At 47.6% G+C, this 19,727-nt stretch overlaps 1 protein-coding gene across 7 annotated transcripts; it reads left to right on the top strand.

Annotated features, from left to right (window-relative positions):
- Positions 1–4,662: 4,662 nt before the first annotated feature.
- Positions 4,663–10,209, top strand: CITED1 (Cbp/p300 interacting transactivator with Glu/Asp rich carboxy-terminal domain 1). Of its 7 annotated transcripts, XM_025372363.1 has the most exons (5): positions 4,700–4,825; positions 5,359–5,377; positions 6,430–6,549; positions 8,911–9,035; positions 9,603–10,209. In XM_025372363.1, the coding sequence occupies exons 3-5, from the start codon at positions 6,537–6,539 to the stop codon at positions 10,122–10,124; spliced, it is 660 nt and encodes a 219-aa protein (XP_025228148.1). In that variant the 5' UTR covers positions 4,700–4,825; positions 5,359–5,377; positions 6,430–6,536; the 3' UTR covers positions 10,125–10,209. The 7 variants fall into 7 exon arrangements, with proteins under 7 accessions (XP_025228151.1, XP_025228148.1, XP_025228152.1 ...); XM_025372362.1 differs by lacking the exons at positions 4,700–4,825; positions 5,359–5,377 and adding an exon at positions 5,934–6,023; XM_025372364.1 differs by lacking the exons at positions 4,700–4,825; positions 5,359–5,377 and adding an exon at positions 5,936–6,023 and having other exon boundaries at positions 6,437–6,549.
- Positions 10,210–19,727: the final 9,518 nt, after the last annotated feature.

Genomic DNA, 19,727 nt, shown 5'->3' on the forward strand with positions numbered 1-19,727 from the left:
CACCACTACACTCCAGCCTGGGTGCCAGAGCGAGACCCTGTCTCAAAACAAACAAACAAACAAACAAACAAAAACACACTATAATGAAGCCATCTTCAACAATTATCATCTTATTTAATCTATATCCCCCATCAACTTTCCCCCCACCTTCAACTGGAATGTTTTAAAGCAAATTCCAGACATGCCCTTTTTTCCATAAAAACTTCAGTACTGAAGTACTTTATACTTTTTTTCACAATTAAAAATTAATAAAAGATGACTGTAGAAAATTTGGAATAGGAAATCATGTATGAAGGAGAAAACAAAAATCACTCATAACCTCACCACCCAGACACTACCACATTTTGGAGTAGTTTATTATTTTTTTCTATATACATATTCGTTTTTAACAAAAGTAGGATCATATTGCATATGTTATTTTTAGGTACATTTTATTTTAATTGTAAAAATAATAAAAGCAGATTACAGAAAAGAGAGAAGAAATTACCCATAATTCCTTACCACCTAACATAAAAACTGTTAATATTTTAGTATACTTCCTTCTCATTTTTTTCAACTTACATTCATACTCTTAACTCAAGTGGGATCCCTCTGATTATGTACTTTTCAAATTATGAATCTGCTTTAATTGCAAGAAAGTAATATAATCATATTGCAGAAAAATAAAGAAAAGCAAAATAAAAATATTGTCCATAATCCCACTACTCAATTATAATTACTGTTAACACCAAAAATTGTTAACAGTGATTATAATTGAGTAGTGGGATTATGGATATTTTTTTCTATGCACATATATTTTAACAAAAGTGGGAACATAATGTTTATGGAGTTTATTAACTATAAACTTATATTTATTTATAAGAATAATGTTGCATAATATGGGGAAAAGAGAAAAAAGTCACTCATAATCCTACCACTCTCCTGGCACTGTTATCATTTTGGTATTTTCCAGACTGTTGCTTTCTGTACATATTCATACATGATTGGAAACATAGTGAGTATTTAATTTTGTCCCCTTTGTGCCCTTTGCAGCTTGGCATCATATTTATGCAACTTTGTACTCAGCATTTTTATTTCATATTTTGTTATGAATATTTTCCTATGAATAAGAGTTTCAAAATCAGGATTTTATGTGTGTGTGTGTGTGTGTGTCAAGGTACTAAGGGACACTCCCTTACCATAGACACTTAGGTTCCTTTTCATTTTTCACTATTATCAACAATTCTACTGTAAATATTCTTGAATAAAAACTTGTGTTTTTAAAGTTTTTTCTACACACATATTGAGCATATGTTTCTGGAGACCACTCTGTAAGTTTGTAGGCTGACCTGTAAAAAGTGGTCACCTTTTGGCCGGGCGCGGTGGCTCAAGCCTGTAATCCCAGTACTTTGGGAGGCCGAGACGGGCGGATCACGAGGTCAGGAGATCGAGACCATCCTGGCTAACACGGTGAAACCCCGTCTCTACTACAAAATACAAAAAAACTAGCCGGGCGAGGTGGCGGGCGCCTGTAGTCCCAGCTACTCGGGAGGCTGAGGCAGGAGAATGGCGTGAACCCGGGAGGCGGAGCTTGCAGTGAGCTGAGATCCGGCCACTGCACTCCAGCCTGGGCGACAGAGCGAGACTCCGTCTCAAAAAAAAAAAAAAAAAAAAAAAAAAAGTGGTCACCTTTTTTTGGTCCCAACTTTACTCCTATCATATGGCTCAGGCAGTCCTTGGTTCTGGAGGGTGGAATTTTAAGAAATCTGCATTTTTCTCTCTCCCTCTCCTCCCTGAGTTTATAGACCTCCTTCATCCCCTCTCAGTCTGGTTTTAAAATTAATCAGTCAGCAAGTATTACTGAACCTGAAGTGTGTGAGCTGAGGTAGGGACGGGAGGTGAAAGGAAAATAATCAGAAGGCCCAGTAACAGCATTTACTGGCTATTTACTACACTGCGGGCACCAACCAGGCTAAGCAACCCCCACAGAGTAGGTACCATTGTTATCTCCATTTAACAGATGGGAAAACTGAAGCCCAAAGCATCAAGCCATTGGCCTAAGACTTCGCCGCTAACAAACGGCAAAGTAGGAATTTAAACCCAGGCCGACTGACCCCTGAACCTGCACTCTAGACAGCCTCCTTACGCTCCTAGGCAGCAGGGATTAGGGCTGAGGGTAGAAACTTTGCAGCCAGCCTAACCCAGATTCACTCAGCCGCGTGGCTATGTGAACTTGGGCAATTCCCCGAGGCTCTGTTTCACCTTTGGTAAACCCTACCTCAAAGGGCTGTCCTGGGAATTAAATGAGATGATGGATGAGGAACATGCCAGGCCCAGTGCTGGCGCACAGAGGTTCTCGGTAGGTAACCATCCCTGTCCTCTCCTCGCTTCGCAAGCTCGCAGTCTAGTTGCTAAGTTGGAGATAAGAGTTCAGCGGAGAGCTCTGAGCTCTGCTGGAGCCAACGGGGAAGTCAGGGATCAGAGCATTTTTGCCGAGAAATGCAAATGTCTCCTTTGCTCCCTCTCAGCCTCTGCAACTAACCTCCTCTCCCATCTCCCCAAAAAGGAAAGGGGTGGCTTTTGTGCTCCAAAGCTGAGTGCTTGAAGCCCCTCTCTTTCCTGCTCCCCAGGAGGTGAGCAGTGGAGATGACAGGAAGTCACCAGGCGGGAGACCCTTTCTGGCATGTGGGCACAGAGAAATGTGGTGGAGGGCGCTCCTTTTTCTGCCCTTCAATGGTCCGGATGGGGGAGGGGGCTGGCTGTTGAGCAACTGCTCCGGAGACACTCCAGAAGCCGAGATGAACATATGCCTCTTTCTAACAATTGGCCTGGGAGCCATCCAATAGATGGAGGGCGGATCCACACCTCCCGGATCCGGAGCCCGCAGCGGAGAAGCTGCCGCTGTTGCCAGACCCGCTCCCGAGCCAAGCCGGGGCTGACGGGGAGAGTGGGTCAGGGGTTCAAATTAGTAACACGCAATTCGAAAGCTTAGAGTTGCTCATTCTCCACCACTTAGTTTTCGCATAAACAGTTTTTTTTTCATCCCAGGCAAACACCAAGAGGACTTGGTGTGTTCCACACGCGGTTTGCAGTAAGGCTTTAGGGTGCCGACAGATCCCGCCTTTTATCAGAGGGAGACTAGGCAGGGCCCACAATCTTGCAAGCAAAGTGAGAAAGTGCAGCGAAGATGTGTGGGGTGTGGCTGCTACCGGGGTTTGTGTTGGGACAGGGTAGGTGAAAAGACTGGAGCTGTGCAAGGCAGCTTTGAGGGCTGGGGAATGGGTTTACCTGGCGACCAAGGCACTCGCCCAAGCTTCCTCCAGATGCAGAGGAAGGGCCTTGATCCGTCTCTCCATTTGCTTCCCGTCTTTGTGTCAGTAAGCCGGTCAGTCGGTCAACAAACAGAACTTTGTTAGAAGAGCAAATGCAGGGCACTTGGGGCTACTAAAAAAAGAAAAAGAGACCTTCAGGTCTTCAAATCCAATTAAGAAGACAGAATACATACATAGTGAAAATGACTTCGTGACATTCCCTCCCCCCCTTTTTTTTAAACATCAGGACCTTTTCTTGACGAGTATGTTTTATAAACAGTGTAAACTGAGTAGTTGTTGCTGGAAGGCAGCAAAAAAAGAGCGGCAGGGAAGGGGTTGGCGGTGATAGAGGGGTAATCCTGATGGCCTTCCTGTAAGAGGTAAGATGGGAATTTCTTGGCCACAAAGAACCCAAATTGAGATGAGGGAGAAGACCCAGACCTCTTTCCAGTAAGAATTTGTAAGACAACATCTCTACCCAAGAAAGACGAACTCCGAATGCAAAACGTTATTCTTGCTAGACGGGAATGATTACATAATCATAATAAAACAACCTGACATCGTGGGAAGACAGGAGGAATCTCCGCGAACCCTGGGGCAAGCTCTTCGTACCCCGTTGCCTACTGTTGGCTTTTCTGCGAGCCTCGTGACCCCACGAGGCCCCACAGTCCGGGAGAGTAGCATTTCTCCGGGTCGCATCCTGCCAGCCTCCTGCCCTGGATGACCACAGAACAGAAACCCTCCAACCCAACCCCAGCTCAGGACTTCGAGGAAAGCCACCGCTGCCATATAGGCCTTCCATGCGACTCTGCCCAAAATCTGGCAACTTCAAGAGGAAAAGGAACCCCCAGCCTCAGCTCTTCAACGAATGAGATAGTACAGCCCCCAAAAAGGCAGACAGGCTCCAAGAAAGCCCTGCAGAAAACTAGTGACCATTCCCCCGTCCCGTGTGCGCCCCTCTCTTCCAGGTCACTCCTTGAGCCCACAGCTCTCTCCCAAAACCCCTGAAGCCCGTTTTGGCCCCCGACTAGATTTAGGTCAGAAAACAGACACTAACGGCTCTCCTTTGCCTCAGTGAAATTACTAAGTGGAATTTATTGGGCAAGTCCACGCAGGGCGGTGGGGAGAGCCAGTGTCCCGGGCCGTGGCCCCCGACAGCTTTAGAAGCCGGGCACCGGCCAGGGCTCCGGGCGAGGGGTGCCCATAACCCGGACTCGCCAGCCCCACCCCGGGAGCCGTGGCCGGTCCACAGGGCTGCCGGACCCTCGTGGCCGCGTGGACTCCGTTCCCCAGCCGGCCCTTTGCTTTCACACGATCCGCGGTGACTGCACCAGCTCGAGCGCCTTTAAAGGGCCACACACGCCAGCCGCTGCTATAAAAATGTTCCCGGCGGCACAGCTGCAGAAGGGGCACCGCTGAGCTGCCGAGAGGAAGCTCGCTCTGCCCGGCAGCCCTCTTGTAGCCCGCCGGCGAGGGGCCCTTCCCGGTGAGGAGGAAGAGAGCAGCGGACCGCACAGCACTCGCGCGGGCCCTCCGTGAGTATCCAGTTCAGATTTTGCCACCAACTCGCCCATGAGCCAGGACATGTGCTAATAATGCCCTAAGCCGGTTATAAAGACGTGGAAATTGAGGGGAGAAAAAAAAGGGGGAAAAAAGGGTCTGTCCTTCCTGGGATTCCTAGCCGAGGCCAGTCTGCTGCCGTGTGCGTGTGCGTCAGGGCTCTCCGGGCGGCAATGGGGGCTTGAGAGCCGGGTCCCCAGCGCCGGGAAAGGAGCGCGGTGGCCGCCACCGCCACCGCCCCGGAGTCCGGCGCCGAAGCTGCGGGCGGGCGGGCGGGCGGGCACCAGCTCGGGCCGGGGCTGCTTGGCGCGGCACTGTGCGGTGCAGCGGCGGCGCGGTGCGGTGCGGGCTTTTCCCAGGCGCCCAGGGGTCGGGTGGCCACCGGCGCGGCCGCGGGCGCTGAGCGCGACCGGTTCGCTGCAGCGGTGGCGGCGGCGTGCGTGCCAGGGGCTGGGGGCTCCGCCGCCTCTCCTGCGGCTCACCGAGCTCCGCGCTTCCCTCTCTCTAGGGCAGGCGGCTTCTCAGAGGTAAGCCGGGCCGCCGGGCTGGGCGCCTGGGTGGGCGGCGGGGCCCAGGACTCCAGTGGAGCGGGCGTGGGGAGTGGGCGACCGCCAGGCGGGCCGGAGGGTTCTGGGGAGTCTTGTTTTCTGTTGGAAAGCTGCTCTGCTGGGGGCGAGGGGCCGCCCGCCTGCCCGCCAGCGCTCTGGTTCGCTCGCCAGCGCGACCCCCTGCCGGCCAGCGGGGCCGGGCGCCCGCTTCTCCCGGGGAGACGGCAGCACCTTTTCTCCCCGCGCCCGCGCTTTCTCCAGCTTGGCTTCCACCGACTTTGCTAATCGCCCGGACCGCATCTGGACGCTCTGGCTCCGGAGCTGCACAAAGCTCAGATTTCCTTCGGGGAATGAGGCAAGAGGGGCTTTTCGGGCCGAGTTCAGTGGAATTGCGGGATGGAAGTTAGCGAATTAGGGCAACTTGCCTCTACTGCCCAGTCGACCTCAGCTCTCCCCTCCCCCGACACACGCCCACACACACACACCCACGCGCACACCCCTCTCCCTATAAACGCGGGCTGGCGAGCAGCGCGCCGAGTCCCTGCTTCGCAGAGCACCGGACTTGGAATCAGAGAGACCTGGCTGCGAATCCCGGCTCCGCCACTTTCTAGCGCTGTGACCTTGGGCAAGTTACCGCACCTCTCCGAGCCTCTCTAACTCTTCTCCTAGCGGGGTTTTAGCACTGACCGCAGGCGGCTTGGCTAGGGGGTAGGCTCAGCCTGCGGCCGCGTCGGATGCTCAGCGGGCGCTCAGTAAGTGTTGATGAGGCGCGGGAGTGGCCGCCGCCGGCGTCGGAGTGCAGACTCGCCGCGGAGGCCGACACCCCGCGCCCCTTCCCGCCTGCCTGTCCATGCTGTCTCTACGATCAGTTCGGGATACAGCACTTGCGGGAACGGACGCTCAGGGCCCCGGTGGTCCGGGTGCTCGCGCCCGCCGTGCAGGGGATGCTCCCGGCCGCCCCCGGTTCCGCGGCTCCATCTGGGATGCGGCGAGGAGGGCAGCCGAGCTGTCCGCAAACAACGGGCCTTTAGTTTTCAGGTGGCGAAACTGACTGGTCTGGTTAGAGCGCGTCCAAGCCAAGCCGCAGTGCTGTTTGGATTTTAAATTTCTCCTTCTGAGTGAGAAAATAGCAATCGAGATGGAACCATCCGGTTGGTGCCATTTTAACTTTTGGTCCCCCAACAGGTTAAAGATGAGGCCCCCACCTGCCTCTCTCTTCTCTCCTTCCTCTCCCCACCCCTGTCTAGGCGGGAGGGGGCTGCTCGCCCAAGGGAAGGCCTGAAGCGAAGATCGGGCGGCGGGACTGGGAACTGGTGGCCGGGGGGCCGCGAGGAATCAGCCGGCGAGGAGGCACTTGTTGCTCTAGGTTTCCCAGCCGCTTCTCGCAGCCGTTTCGCTGTGGTCAGCTCGCGGCTTGGAGAGCGGACTGGGACGTTTCCGCATTGCCAAGTATTGCCCACGAACAGGCTAGAGGGTGGTGGAGGAGGGCAGAAAACCGGGGAAGCAGAGCCAGGGATGCCGATGGAAATGCGATTGCTTCTTCAGACGCATTCAACAACACTTACTGAGCGCCTATGGAGCACAGACCCAGGCTGGGGTCAGGGTGGGTGGTGGGTCAGTGATGGAAGGCAGAAGATCTGAATGGACACAGGGTCTCTTCTGGGGGAGCTCCCAGACTGAAGAGGGAGGCGCGGTAAAATGGTCTTCCCCCACGAACTGATATCAGAATAGAGATAGTTTTTTTGCTCGTTCTTTCTTGAATTTTCTAATGTTTCTCTTTTGGTTTTGCTGTTGTTGCTGCTGCTCCTGTTGTTTTTTTCTTCGCTTTGTACATTCGGGTACCAGGCGGCAAAAAGGAGGGTGAAGGCTGGATAGGAACGGGAAAAGATGGACAGGGCCCCCAGACGTTTTTCTTAGGACAGGAAAATTGTCTGATACTGATCGTGCTAGGGCTCTTGAAGACGACATGTGTTACACTCCTTGTCGGTGATCACTTGCTTTTGAAATATTTTTCTACGGTTGCCTCAGAGAAGGAGCAGGGCTTCAATCAAGTGATGATGCGGGACCCAACAGCTGATATTTTTTCCTCATATTTAAAAAAAAAAATGTTTACCTTTTTCTCTATTTTTCCCTCTCCCCCCGCCATCCACCCAAGTAAGCAATGCAAAGATGATACAGAGAGGTAGTAAGTGGCCACTTTCTAGAAGTGTCTAAGCAGATTCTTAATGACCGCTGTGGAGTGGAGAGTGTCATGGAGAATCCTAGCCTCCTTGGAAAGATTAGAGACTCTTTTTAAGGTCCTCAAGATTCTCTGGACCAAGAGGTATTTATAAATATGAAATTCTACATCTCTAATTGATCATGAAGGCTCGAATATATGGGTTTTGTTTTTTTTTTTTTTAGAGATAGGGTCCCGTTATGTTGCCCAGCCTGGTATCAAACTCCGGGACTCAGGTGATCCTCCCACCTCAGCTTCCTGAGTAGCTGAGACTACAGGAGGGTGCCACTGTGCCTGGTTATGGGACATTTTTTCTTCTTTGTAAACAGGCCTCTAGGAAAATAAGTTGAGATTTTCAGAGGGTTGTTTATTTTCTGGTTTGGTATTATTTTGCCCTCATTCCCTTATCCTTTGGCACTTGAGCCAGGAAATCACTTCTTTGGAAGCCTTTTGAGTCCAACTAGGTATGGTGACTTAGCCAGTGGTCAGGTGAGGCATATGGGCATAGGGGTGCTAGATTCTGCTCCCAGAACCGCTGCTCCCTGACTAAAAAGCCATTGAATCTCCATGCCTCACTTGTCACTATAGATGGGAATGGCTGGACTCAGGTTTCTGGGGTAGGCATCCTAGGAAAGCCCAACGCTGGGGCTGTCTTGGAAGGGGCTTGAGACATGGAGGAAAGTGAGACATTCCTAGCTTCTCTGGCTCCAGCTGCCTCAGAGCCCCCAGACTACCCTAATCAGCCTGGCTTCTCACAGGCGTGCCCAAGGCCATGCTTTGGAGCTCCATGACATTTGCACTGGGGACTTTTTCCTTCCCTGTGCTGCAACCTCTAGCTTTCTAGGTCTTCCTTGCCCTGACTTCTTCCCACATTCTCCTAGTCCCAGTGGAGGCCCCTGCTCTCCAGTCTGGATGCTAGTAGCCCATTGAGACAATATGTTGTCTACTCAGGGACATTCCTGTCCTCCAAACCGGGAACAGTGCCACCTTCACCCCCACACATACAACTTGGGAATGTGAAGTCACTTGCATGAGGAAGCAGTGTGTCCCATCTTGGTGATATGGGTAGGTGGCTGCCTGGGCAGTACCTGGCCAATTCAAGCACCTTTCCTGCCTCAGGCAAAAGTTCCAGCTTGATCTCTTCCCTGTGCTCGGGTCATCGCTGGTCCTGGCTCTAACCCAGTCACCATCCTTGCCTCGTAGCTGCGTGGCGTTGCCCTGCTTCGGGCTTTGCTAGTGCTTTGTTGGTCACTGAAGCCTTTCGCCCTTACCACTGCTTCTTCCTCACTTGCAGCACAACAGCTCCAGCTGGCAGCATCACTTCCTGCCAATTTATCCAACTTCTGCCAAGGCTCTGAAATGCCAACAACGTCGAGGCCTGCACTTGATGTCAAGGGTGGCACCTCACCTGCGAAGGAGGTAATTTTTGCCATTTTGCAGATAAGGCAGGGAAAGACAAATTTTCCGGGGTCATGGGCCAGGCCCTCCTAGGTGCATTACCCAGTGTCCTTGAGCAGAGAGGAGACAACAGGGCTATCTCTGGAGAGAATGAGAACAGCTTCTGCCTAAATGTGGTCAGATTGAACCCACTAGGGGTGTTGAAAGATGGCAGGGAAGGGAGCAGAGAAATCGAGTTGGAGCAAAACCACTCTGTTGAAGAGACTAAAGTGAGTCTGAGAAGAGGGACAGCAGGTGCCCTTTTTAGGATGGTGATGAGGTGGAGGCTATGGGGAAGGAGCTGAAAGCGGTGAACCCACTTAGGGCAGCAGATGCTCCAGCACTAGAACTGGGGTCTGGCCTCAGTGCTCAGAGCCATGGCAGCAAAAGGATGCTTGAGGTGGGAGCCTAATTTTCAAGGGGGTATTCTTGCTACCTCTCCACCTCTAGTCCTAAATGAAGTGCAGGTAGGAACCCTCTAAATCTGCTGAATGGTGAAGGACAAGCCAGGAGCAGGGTTACTATGGTGTGCTTTTCTCTGTCTTCTAGGATGCCAACCAAGAGATGAGCTCCATGGCCTACTCCAACCTTGCGGTGAAAGATCGCAAAGCAGTGGCCATTCTGCACTACCCTGGGGTAGCCTCAAATGGAACCAAGGCCAGTGGGGCTCCCACTAGTTCCTCAGGATCTCCAATAGGCTCTCCTACCGCCACCCCTCCCACTAAACCCCCATCCTTCAACCTGCACCCCACCCCTCACTTGCTGGCTAGTATGCAGCTGCAGAAACTTAACAGCCAGTATCAGGGTATGGCTGCCGCCACTCCGGGCCAACCCGGGGAGGCAGAGCCCCTGCAAAACTGGGACTTTGGGGCCCAGGCGGGAGGGGCGGAATCACTCTCTCCTTCTGCTGGTGCCCAGAACCCTGCTATCATCGATTCGGACCCGGTGGATGAGGAGGTGCTGATGTCGCTGGTGGTGGAACTGGGGTTGGACCGAGCCAATGAGCTTCCAGAGCTGTGGCTGGGGCAGAATGAGTTTGACTTCACTGCGGACTTTCCATCTAGCTGCTGATGCCAAGTGTCCCTAAAGATGGAGGAATAAAGCCACCAATTCTGTTGTAAATAAAAATAAAGTTACTTACAAAGAGACGGGCCAACTAGAGGTGTTCTTCATTGAGATCTAATGATGTGTACTATGGTCTGATGTCCCTTTAGCAATTCTGAGGCCCATGGCAGGGTTGTGGGTGGCTAGCTGGGAAGGAGCTGGATGGGATGCGAGGAGAAGGGAGGGTGAAGGAGGCTGTTCACTGAATTCCTGCTGCCAGTACCACTGTGGCTATCTCCTCAGGAGTACCTGGTCTCATTGCCCTAAGACTCCAGGAACACGTGGCATACAGGGGCTGGTTGGGGGCTTTCTTGGAAGAGAGACTGATCAGACCTTTGTGCAGCCTCCTTGTCACATGCACATCCAAGTCTAAAGGCACATCCCTGACCACGTGGCACACACTTCACCAACTCTAAAAGCCACCCCCACCCACTCTCTAGCCCCAATCCGATTGACCCACTAAAGCCTTTCCCTTGCCCTCTTGCCCATGTGCAATAGGCAGATAGGGCTGAAGAAGGATCCCGTGACCTAGGAGCTAATATTTCTCTGGAAAATTGCAAAAGCAACAGACTCCCATCATTAAACTGGGATTTGAGGTGCCTTCTCCAGTCCCCTCACATAGCTGCTCAGTCCTCCCAGCCTGGGACACTCTGAGCCAATCTTGAGTGTCCCTAATTCCTACCTTCCTGGCCCACCCTGTTTGAGCTTGCCTCTCCACCTTAGAGATACACATCAGGGCTAGGCTTGACAAGTTCAACATTTGGCGATCTATCCCTTGCCTTTCTATTAACTGCTGAGGTAGCAGTGGCTTCAGAAGCATGCCAAGTGACAAGGCAGTGGCACTGCACTGGATCCTGGCCTTGTGATATGCTGATAAAGCCTTGTCCTCATGTTGATACAACCCAATGTCCTGGACACTCTGTCCATGTTTCGGACTCCCAGACAGACTTCTTCCTTGAACGCTGAACACGGCTCTAATCAGCCTCTCAGGACGAGCAACAGGCCTGCCCCCTAGCAAGCACTTTTAAAAGAGTGTGCTAGCAGGGGCGTTGATTGGATTCAGCACTCCCTGAGCACCTGCTCTGGGCCAGGCACTTTGCTAGACACTGGGAGCGTGAATTAGATGAAGTTTACCTTTGAGGGAGTTCCCCATCTCAGAAGGAGAAAGACAGGCACAAACAAATTATAATAAAACAGCATTTCCTAGAACACAGGGGGAAGGTGCTATTTGATCCCAGAAAAGGAAACAGCTCCATCTGCCTGGGAAGTCTGGGGAAGGCTCCTTGTATTGAACTGGCTTATTTGTTTTCATATTTCACAAGTAATAAATCAATGATCCAATCTCCTTGTAAAAAGTAGAAGCTTTGCAGATGAGGCTAAAGTACCCTTTGACCAAATCTCTCCCTCAATCCTGAATGCCTCTGGTTCTCCACAGAGGTAGCAACTGTTTATCTGTTTGTGGTGCATCCTTGCTGGCCTTGCTCTCTGTCCTTACATAAAAGCATATCCACCCAAAGAAAGTTTTGGCTTTTGAAATAAGACTTGAATCAGCCAAGGGAAGAATGAGTGAGGGGAACAGCTATTAAACAGGCACAGGCACATGAGAGGGGCTACAGTGGCTGAAACCAGGAGTTCAGCACGCAGGCTATGTCACAGGGCTGGTAGAGGGGACAGGAAGAGATGAGGTTGCAGAAGCTCATAAAAGGCAGAGTCCATAGGGCCTTCTGGAAACATGCCTTCACCTTAGTGCCACCAGTCCTGTGGCTCTGGAAGAATCTCTGGAGGTTTGTGGGAAAGCAAATAGTTAAGCAACTTTTAACATCTCGTTTTTAAGATGATTTCAATAAAGGTGGATGGTTAGATTCATTTAAGGCTGGGAACAGGGAGATATGGGGTTTTGAGGGGGCTGATGAGGCAGGGGTAGGAAAACGGAGAGGGAAGAAAGGAAGCCTGGAAGAAGGTGGGGAGAGCAGAGGAGGCTTGAGGGTCTCAGGTCTGTGAGGAGAACACAGGAACTGGATTGGGGGAGCTAGGAAGGGAGAGGAAGGAGGGACCTGAGCTCCCAGGTCATAGGATCCTTCTTCGGCCCTATCTATATATTGCACATGGGCAAGACTGGGGGAGCTAGGAAGGGAGGTGAAGGAGGGTCTCAGATGCACAGCTCCTAGCAACACAAGGGCAGTGTGGACACAGGCATGGCGGCTGAAGCAGAATGACAGGATGTGGATGGAGCCGAACTCTGAATGGCTGGAGGGTCCCAGGGTCCCTCCCCTGCTTGGGCCTTCAAAAAACACAATTCTGGCCAAATTAAATAGGTCAGCAGGCTGCATTCAGCGCCTGGTCCCCAGCTTGACACCCTTAATCTCTATGAGTATAAGCTCTGGAACTCCCAGTATGGCAGTAGTCCTTGGGGTGGGGAGAAGCTTGAGCCAGGGGCCAGTGCCTTCAGGAGGGAGATGGGCTGCTTTGGAATCATGGGGGTGACAGGAGTGTGGCTGGGAGGCAGGTGATGGTGGGGAATGGCCTGAGCATCTCTAATATATTAACCAGAGTCTCCAGAGAAACAGAACAAATAGGATAGAGACATACAGATATACATGTGTTGGCTCACAAGATTATAGAGGCCGAGAAGTCCTACAGTCTGCTGTCTGCAAGCTGGAGAATGAGGCAAGCCAGTGGTGTAATTTGTCGGAGTCTGAAGGCCTGAAAAGGTGGAGGATAGTGATAGTGTAAGCCTTGGTCTGAGTCTGAAGACTTGAGAAACAGGAGCACAGAGGTCCAATAACACGAGAAGATGATGTCCCAGCTTAGACAGAAACAAATTCACCCTTATTCTGTCTTTTTGTTCTACTTGGGCCCTCAACAGATCAGATGATGCCTACCCACATTGCTGAGGGCAATCTTCTGTCTTCAGTCTACCCATTCACATGCTCATCTCTTCTGGAAACACCCTCTCAGACACACACAGAAATGTCTGACCAGCAATCGATATCCTTAGCCCAGTCGAACTGACATATAAAATTACCCATCAAACCTAGAGAAGGTGCTTCTGAATGAGGAGGGAAAGCAGGAACTTTGGCAAGGCAATCCTGCCTCCTGGTGCCAGCGGCCAGAAATGTGGCCAACTGAGCAACCTCTTCTCCAGAGAGCTTGGAGGGAGAAGGCATGGGACATCCTGAAGGGAGAGTCAAGGCCCTGCACAGGGGCAGACGAGGACGGCATGGGTCAGTAATTGTTTATTGCTAGAGAAGGAAAGGGAGTAAGAGAACTCCACAAGGCACAGTGGAGGAAAGGCAGGCAAGTCTCAGTCTTTGAGACTTGAGGTCATGTTCAGACCTCTAGAGGCACAACCAGACACATTCATTCATTAGGTTACTAGAAGATTCCTGAAGCCAACTCCAAGTCCTGGCCTGGAATAGGCCCTGGGGGCTAGGAGGCAAGGTACCCAGATGTACACAAGTAAAGAACACTGTCTACCCGCAAGGAGCTTGCTGCTCAGAACAAATCTGTAGCCAAGAGCACCTCCTAGAGCAGTGCTGCTCCCTAGGGACAAACTAGAGAGCACTCTGCTCCTGCATTCCAGGAATTCATAGCTCAGTGGTGGAGATAGCCATAGCCTTGAAAGATGAACTATATTTCCATCAAGCAGCAATGCTGGTGGGGGCTTGAGTGGATGGCATGGACTCCAGGCTGAGGGGGCAATTGGAGCACAAATACAAAGATAAAATCGGGGCACGATGTAAACCAGAACAAATGCGGCACGATGTAAACAAGAACAAAATGTTAGAAAACCCAAGGCTTTCTCAAGGATGTCCCGCAGCTTGACTTCCTCAAAGGGCAGAGGACCCAGAGGAGGTAGGGTAGAATCAGATCCTGCAGTTGTTAAGACTTTATTCCACAGGTGAGGGACAATCTCTCATTCCACAAATAAGGACTGAGCACCTACTTTGTGCCAGGAACAATGCTAAGCACTGGGAATATGTGGTAAGCACATTGTCCTTGCTCTCATGAAACTTCAAGCTTAGCAAGGAGATAACCAGTAGTCAAGTGATCATGCAGATAATTAAAATTACAAATCATGAGAAGTGATGGGAAGAAAAGGTACAGGGCACTATGAAAGGGTATAACAGGGGTTTAATCTCAATTGCAGTGTCAGAGAGGGCCTCTGAAGGTTTTTAATGAAGAAGAGTTGTGGTCAGAGCTTGCATGAGGAAAATTAATCAGGCAATGGTGTACATTACAAATTGGAATTATGGTGATTCTAGAAAGCTGTGACAGTGGTCCAGAAAGAATAAAGAAGATGGGAAATTAGTTTGTTATAAAATGGTAACATTTCAATGGAGAGTTGTTGTTTAATGGGTATAGAGTTTCAGTTCTGCAAGATGAAAGAGTTTTAGAAATCTGTTGCACAGCAATGTGAATATACTTAACACTACTAAACTGTACACATAAAAATGATTAAGATGGTAAATTTTATGTTGTGGTTTTAACCACAATTTAAAGTTAAAAAAAACAAAACAAGAATTAGCATTCCAAAGCAGTGAGGAAATGATGGATTATTCAATAAAAGCTTTGAGAGAACTGGATACACTAACCCAAACTTACACCAAAATGAATTCCAGATAAGCCAAAGATTTAAAAATAAAAAATGAAATCATAAAAGTAGTAGAAGACAAAAATGGAGATTTTAAAAAGAAAACTTTGAAATAGGGAGGTCATTCTAAGAATGACACAAAATCCAGAAGCTATGGAAAAGGCTGATATATTTAACTGCATTAAAAAAATAGGCCAGGCATGGTGGTTCACAATTGTAATCCTAACACCTTGGGAGGCCAAGGTGAAAGGATTGCTTGAGCCTGAGAGTTCAAGGCCAATCTAAGCAACATAGGGAGATCTTATCTCTACAAAAAAAATTAAAAATTAGCTGGGCGTGGTGGTGCACACCTGTGGTACCAGCTACTTGAGAGGCTGAGGCAGGACGATCACTTGGACCTAGGAAGTTGAGGCTGCAGTGAGCCATGACCGCACCACTGCACTCCAGCCTGGGCAACAGAGTGAGACTTTGTCTCAAAACAAACAAACAAACAAAAAACTGCAAGGCAAAAACATACCATAAACAAAGTCAAAGTCAAAGTCAAAAGGTAAACTGAGATAAAAAGGGAAAGTATCTGCAATTCCTAGTGAATACGAAAACAACTCTTACAAATCAATACATCAAAGACCCCCAGCCCAATATGAAAATAGGCAAATGATATTAACAGTTGACAGAAAATGAAATACAGAAAAAAAAAATTAAAATGGTTTAAAAACTTATCAAAAGATGCTCAACCTCACTCACACTAAAAGAAATGTAATTTAAAACTACACTAGGGGCTTCTGATTCTGGAACAAAATGACATAGATTCACTTTTCCCTGCTCCTCTCCTTCAAATGCAACTCCATACCCTAGCAATTATTCAATAAGCAATGATGAAAGGACCCTGAAAGCAGGAAAGAAGAAGACAGACTGGTCAGGAACCTCAGGACATGGTGAGCTTTCTCAGTTTTCTTTTTATCTCCTGTATACTCCTAGACTGGGTGCCAAAGAGGCATGCAACCTAAAACCAACAGTCATACACACACACACGCACGCACGCACGCACGCACGCACACACAAAGGACTGGGAAAGATGAAGCCAGACACATACCTAGTGGGGAGATCTAAGCCCTGCTCCACAGCTAAAGCCCCAGAAGGTGGTCCAACCTACTCGTAGCAGCAAGCAAAGTCCTGGGCTGTCTCAGTGCTCCCTCCAGAACTGGGGTACCAGCAGACAACCCAATTTGCCTGCATTGGTAGCAGGAAGAAAGCCCTGTGTCTCCTTTCCTTCCACCCAACAGCATAAGGAGACTCACACACGGTGGCTTTAGCAACTGTCTCCCCTAGAAGATCACCCACCAAAAATATGCAGCTCAAAGAAGGAAGGACCTTCTGCCCCTGTAGACAGAACCAGCAAGGATTGAGCAGAAACCCCAGGAATACCAGAAAAATCAAGCCGACCAAAGTAACATTGCATGGGCTCAGAAAACTAAACTGTCATTGGCCAATGACTAAACTGTCACTGGCCCACTAAAGTAGACCAGAACCTACATGCTAAGTAGGGTAACTACCTGCTAATACCAAAATGTCCAAGATACTAATTGAAAATCACTCATCATAACAAGAGCCAGGAAAACCACAATGTGAATGAGAAAAGACAGTCAACTGACACCAACATCAAGATGAATCGAATGCTGGAATTATCTGACAAGGGCCTTTAAGCTTCTCAACAATCAATTACAAATTCATTTGAAATAAATGAAAAATTGAAAATCTCAGCAAAGAAATAGATACTTTAAAAAAGAACTCAGCCTGGACAACATGGTGAAGCCCTGTCTCTACAAAAAAATGCAAAATGCAACTCTACAACATTTATATACAAAATTAATTAAATTTATATACAAAATGAATACAAAATGCAGCTACAAAAATTAATACAAAATACAGTTACAAAGAAATACAAAATGCAACTCTACAAAATTTATATACAAAATTAATACAAAAATTAGTCAAACATGGTGGCGCATGCCTGTGGTCCCAGCTACTCAGGAGGCTGAGGTGGGAGGAGTCCAGGAGGTGGAGGTTGCCATGAACCGATATCACCCCACGGCACTACAGCCTGGGTGACAGAGTGAGACCCTCTCTCTCTCAAACAAAACAAAACAAAAAACAAAAAAAAAAAAACTAAAAGAATAATAGAATGAAAAAAATAACTGAAATTTTAAAACTCACTGGATGGACTCAATAACAGAATGGAGATGACAGAGGATAGATTCTGTAAACTTGAAGACAGATCAATAGAATTTACTCAATCTGAACTCATTTGAACACCACTTGGCTACGATAAATTGTGTGTGTGTGTGTGTGTGTATACTTATATATATGATAATACCTATAGCAACCACTAGGAAAACTATATGAAGTAATATATTCAGAATCAGTATAAATAAATCCAAATGAAATTCTAAAATATATTATAGGAAGGCAAGCAAAAATGAGCAGAAGAATGAAAAAACAGAACAAACAAAAAACAAATAATAAAATGGCAGACTGAATCCCTCATATATTAAAAATTACCTTCAATGTTAATGGACTAAATATACCAGTTAAAAGAAAGAGATAAGCAGAGTGAATTTTTTTTTTGAGATGGAATCATGCTCTGTCACCCAGGCTGGAGTGCAGTGGCATGATCTCGGCTCACTGCAACCTCCGCCTCCCGGATTCAAGCAATTCTCCTGTCTCAGCCTCCCAAGTAGCTGGGACTACAGATGCATGCCACCATGCCTGGCTAATTTTTGTATTTTTAGTAGAGACAGGGTTTCACTATATTGGTCAGGCTGGTCTTGAACTCCTGACCTCAGGTAATCCACCCACCTCAGCCTCCCAAAGTGCTGGAATTATAGGCATGAGCTACTGCACCTGGCACAGAGTCAATTTAAAAAAAGCATAACCCTGGCCGGGCATGCTGGCTCACACCTGTAATCTCAGCACTTTGGGAGGTCAAGAGGGGTGGATCACATGAGGCCAGGAGTTTGAGACCAGCCTGCCCAACATGGCAAAACCCCGTCTCTACTAAAAATACAAAAATTATCTGGGCGTGGTTGCACACACCTGTATTACCAGCTACTCGGGTGCCTGAGGCAGGAGAATCACTTGAACCCAGAAGGCTGAGGTTGCAGTGAGCCAAGACCGCAGCACTGCACTCCAGCCTGGGTGACAAAGTGAGAGTATCTCCAAAAAAAAAAAAAAAAAAAAAAAACAGCACGACCCAGCTGGGTGTGGTGGTATGCATCTGTAATTCCAGCTGAGGAAGGAGGAGTTCAAGCCTAGCTTAGGCAACATAGTGAGACACCATCTCTGAAAAAAAAAAAATCTAAAGAGCACAACTCAACTATATGCTGTCTACAGAAAACTCACTTCAAACATACCAACATAGGTAGGTTGAAAGCACAAGGATGGAAAAATGATATATCATACAAACATTAATTTTAAAAAGCAGAAAGGGTTATATTAATATCAGATAAAGTAGACTTCAGAGCAAAGAAAGTTACTAAAGACAAAAGGGACATGTTTAAAGGATCAATCCACCAAAAAGACATAGCAATCCTAAGTGTGTTTGCATCAAACAACAGAGCTTCAAAATACATTAAGCAAAAACTAAGAGAGCTGAACAACAAAATAAATAGATCCACAATTAGAGTTGGAGAGCTCAACATCCTCTCTCAGCAATTGGTAAAATGACTAGACAAATTCAGCAGGGATACAGAAGAATTCAACAAAACCATCAACCAAAAGGATCTAATTGACATTTATAGAATACATCCAGCAACAGAAAATACACGTTCTTTCCAAGTATTCATGGAGCACTGACAAGATGGATCATACACAGGTTCAAAAGCAAATCTTAATACATTTAAAAGAAGTGAAATCATACAGAATGTATTATCTGACTATAATGGAATCAAACTAGAAATCAATAACAAAGATAACAAAAAAGTCTTTAAAAACTTGAAAACGGAAGAGCATATTTCCAAATAATCCATGGATCAAAAAGGAAGTCTCAAAGGAAATTTCTAAAAAATATATTGAACTGAATGAGAATGAAAATATGACGTATCAAAACTTGTGGAATACAGGTAAAGCAGAGAAGTTTATAGCACCAAATGCTTACATTTAGAAAACAGAAAAGGGACCAGGAGCAATGGCTCACCCCTGTAATCCCAGCACTTTGGGACTCAAAGACAGGAGGATCACTTGAGCCCAGGAGTTCGAGACAAGCCTAGGCAACATATCGAGACCCCATCTCTACAAAAAAACAAAAAGAAAACAAAAACCAGAAAAGTCCAATCAATTATCTAAATTATTATGTCAAAAAACAAGAAAAAAAGTGCAAAATAAACCAAAACCAAGTAGAAAAGGGGGAAACAATAAAGATAAGAGCAGAAATAAATGAAATTGAAAGCAGGAAAACAGTAAAGAAAATCAATGAATCAAAAAGCTGGTTCTTCAGAAGAAAAGTCAATAAAACTGACAAACTTCTAGCAAGACTGACAGAAATAAAAAGAGAAAATACATATTACCAACATCAGAAATGAAAGAGAGGCTATCACTACAGATCCTATAGCTATCAAAGAAATCATAAGGAAATGCCACAAATATCCCTGTGTTAATAAATTCAACAACTTAAAAGAAATGAATCAATTCCTCAAAATCCAAAACTCTACCAAGATGAAATAGATAATCTGAATAATTCTACAACCATTAAATAAATTGGATTTGTATAATTAAAGAGTTTTCAGAAAAGAAATCTCTAGGCCAAAATTTTTTCACTGGGGAATTTTATGAAATATTCTAAGAAGGATTAGCACCAATTTTACACAAAAGAAGAAGGAATGCTTCCCAAGTATTACCCTGATATCAAAACCAGACAAAAACAACATACAAAAGAAGACAAGTACAGTCCACTCTCTCTCCTGAATTTAGATGCAAAAATT

Source organism: Theropithecus gelada, chromosome X (genome assembly GCF_003255815.1).
Source record: "Theropithecus gelada isolate Dixy chromosome X, Tgel_1.0, whole genome shotgun sequence".
In the NCBI taxonomy this organism is placed as follows: domain Eukaryota; kingdom Metazoa; phylum Chordata; class Mammalia; order Primates; family Cercopithecidae; genus Theropithecus; species Theropithecus gelada.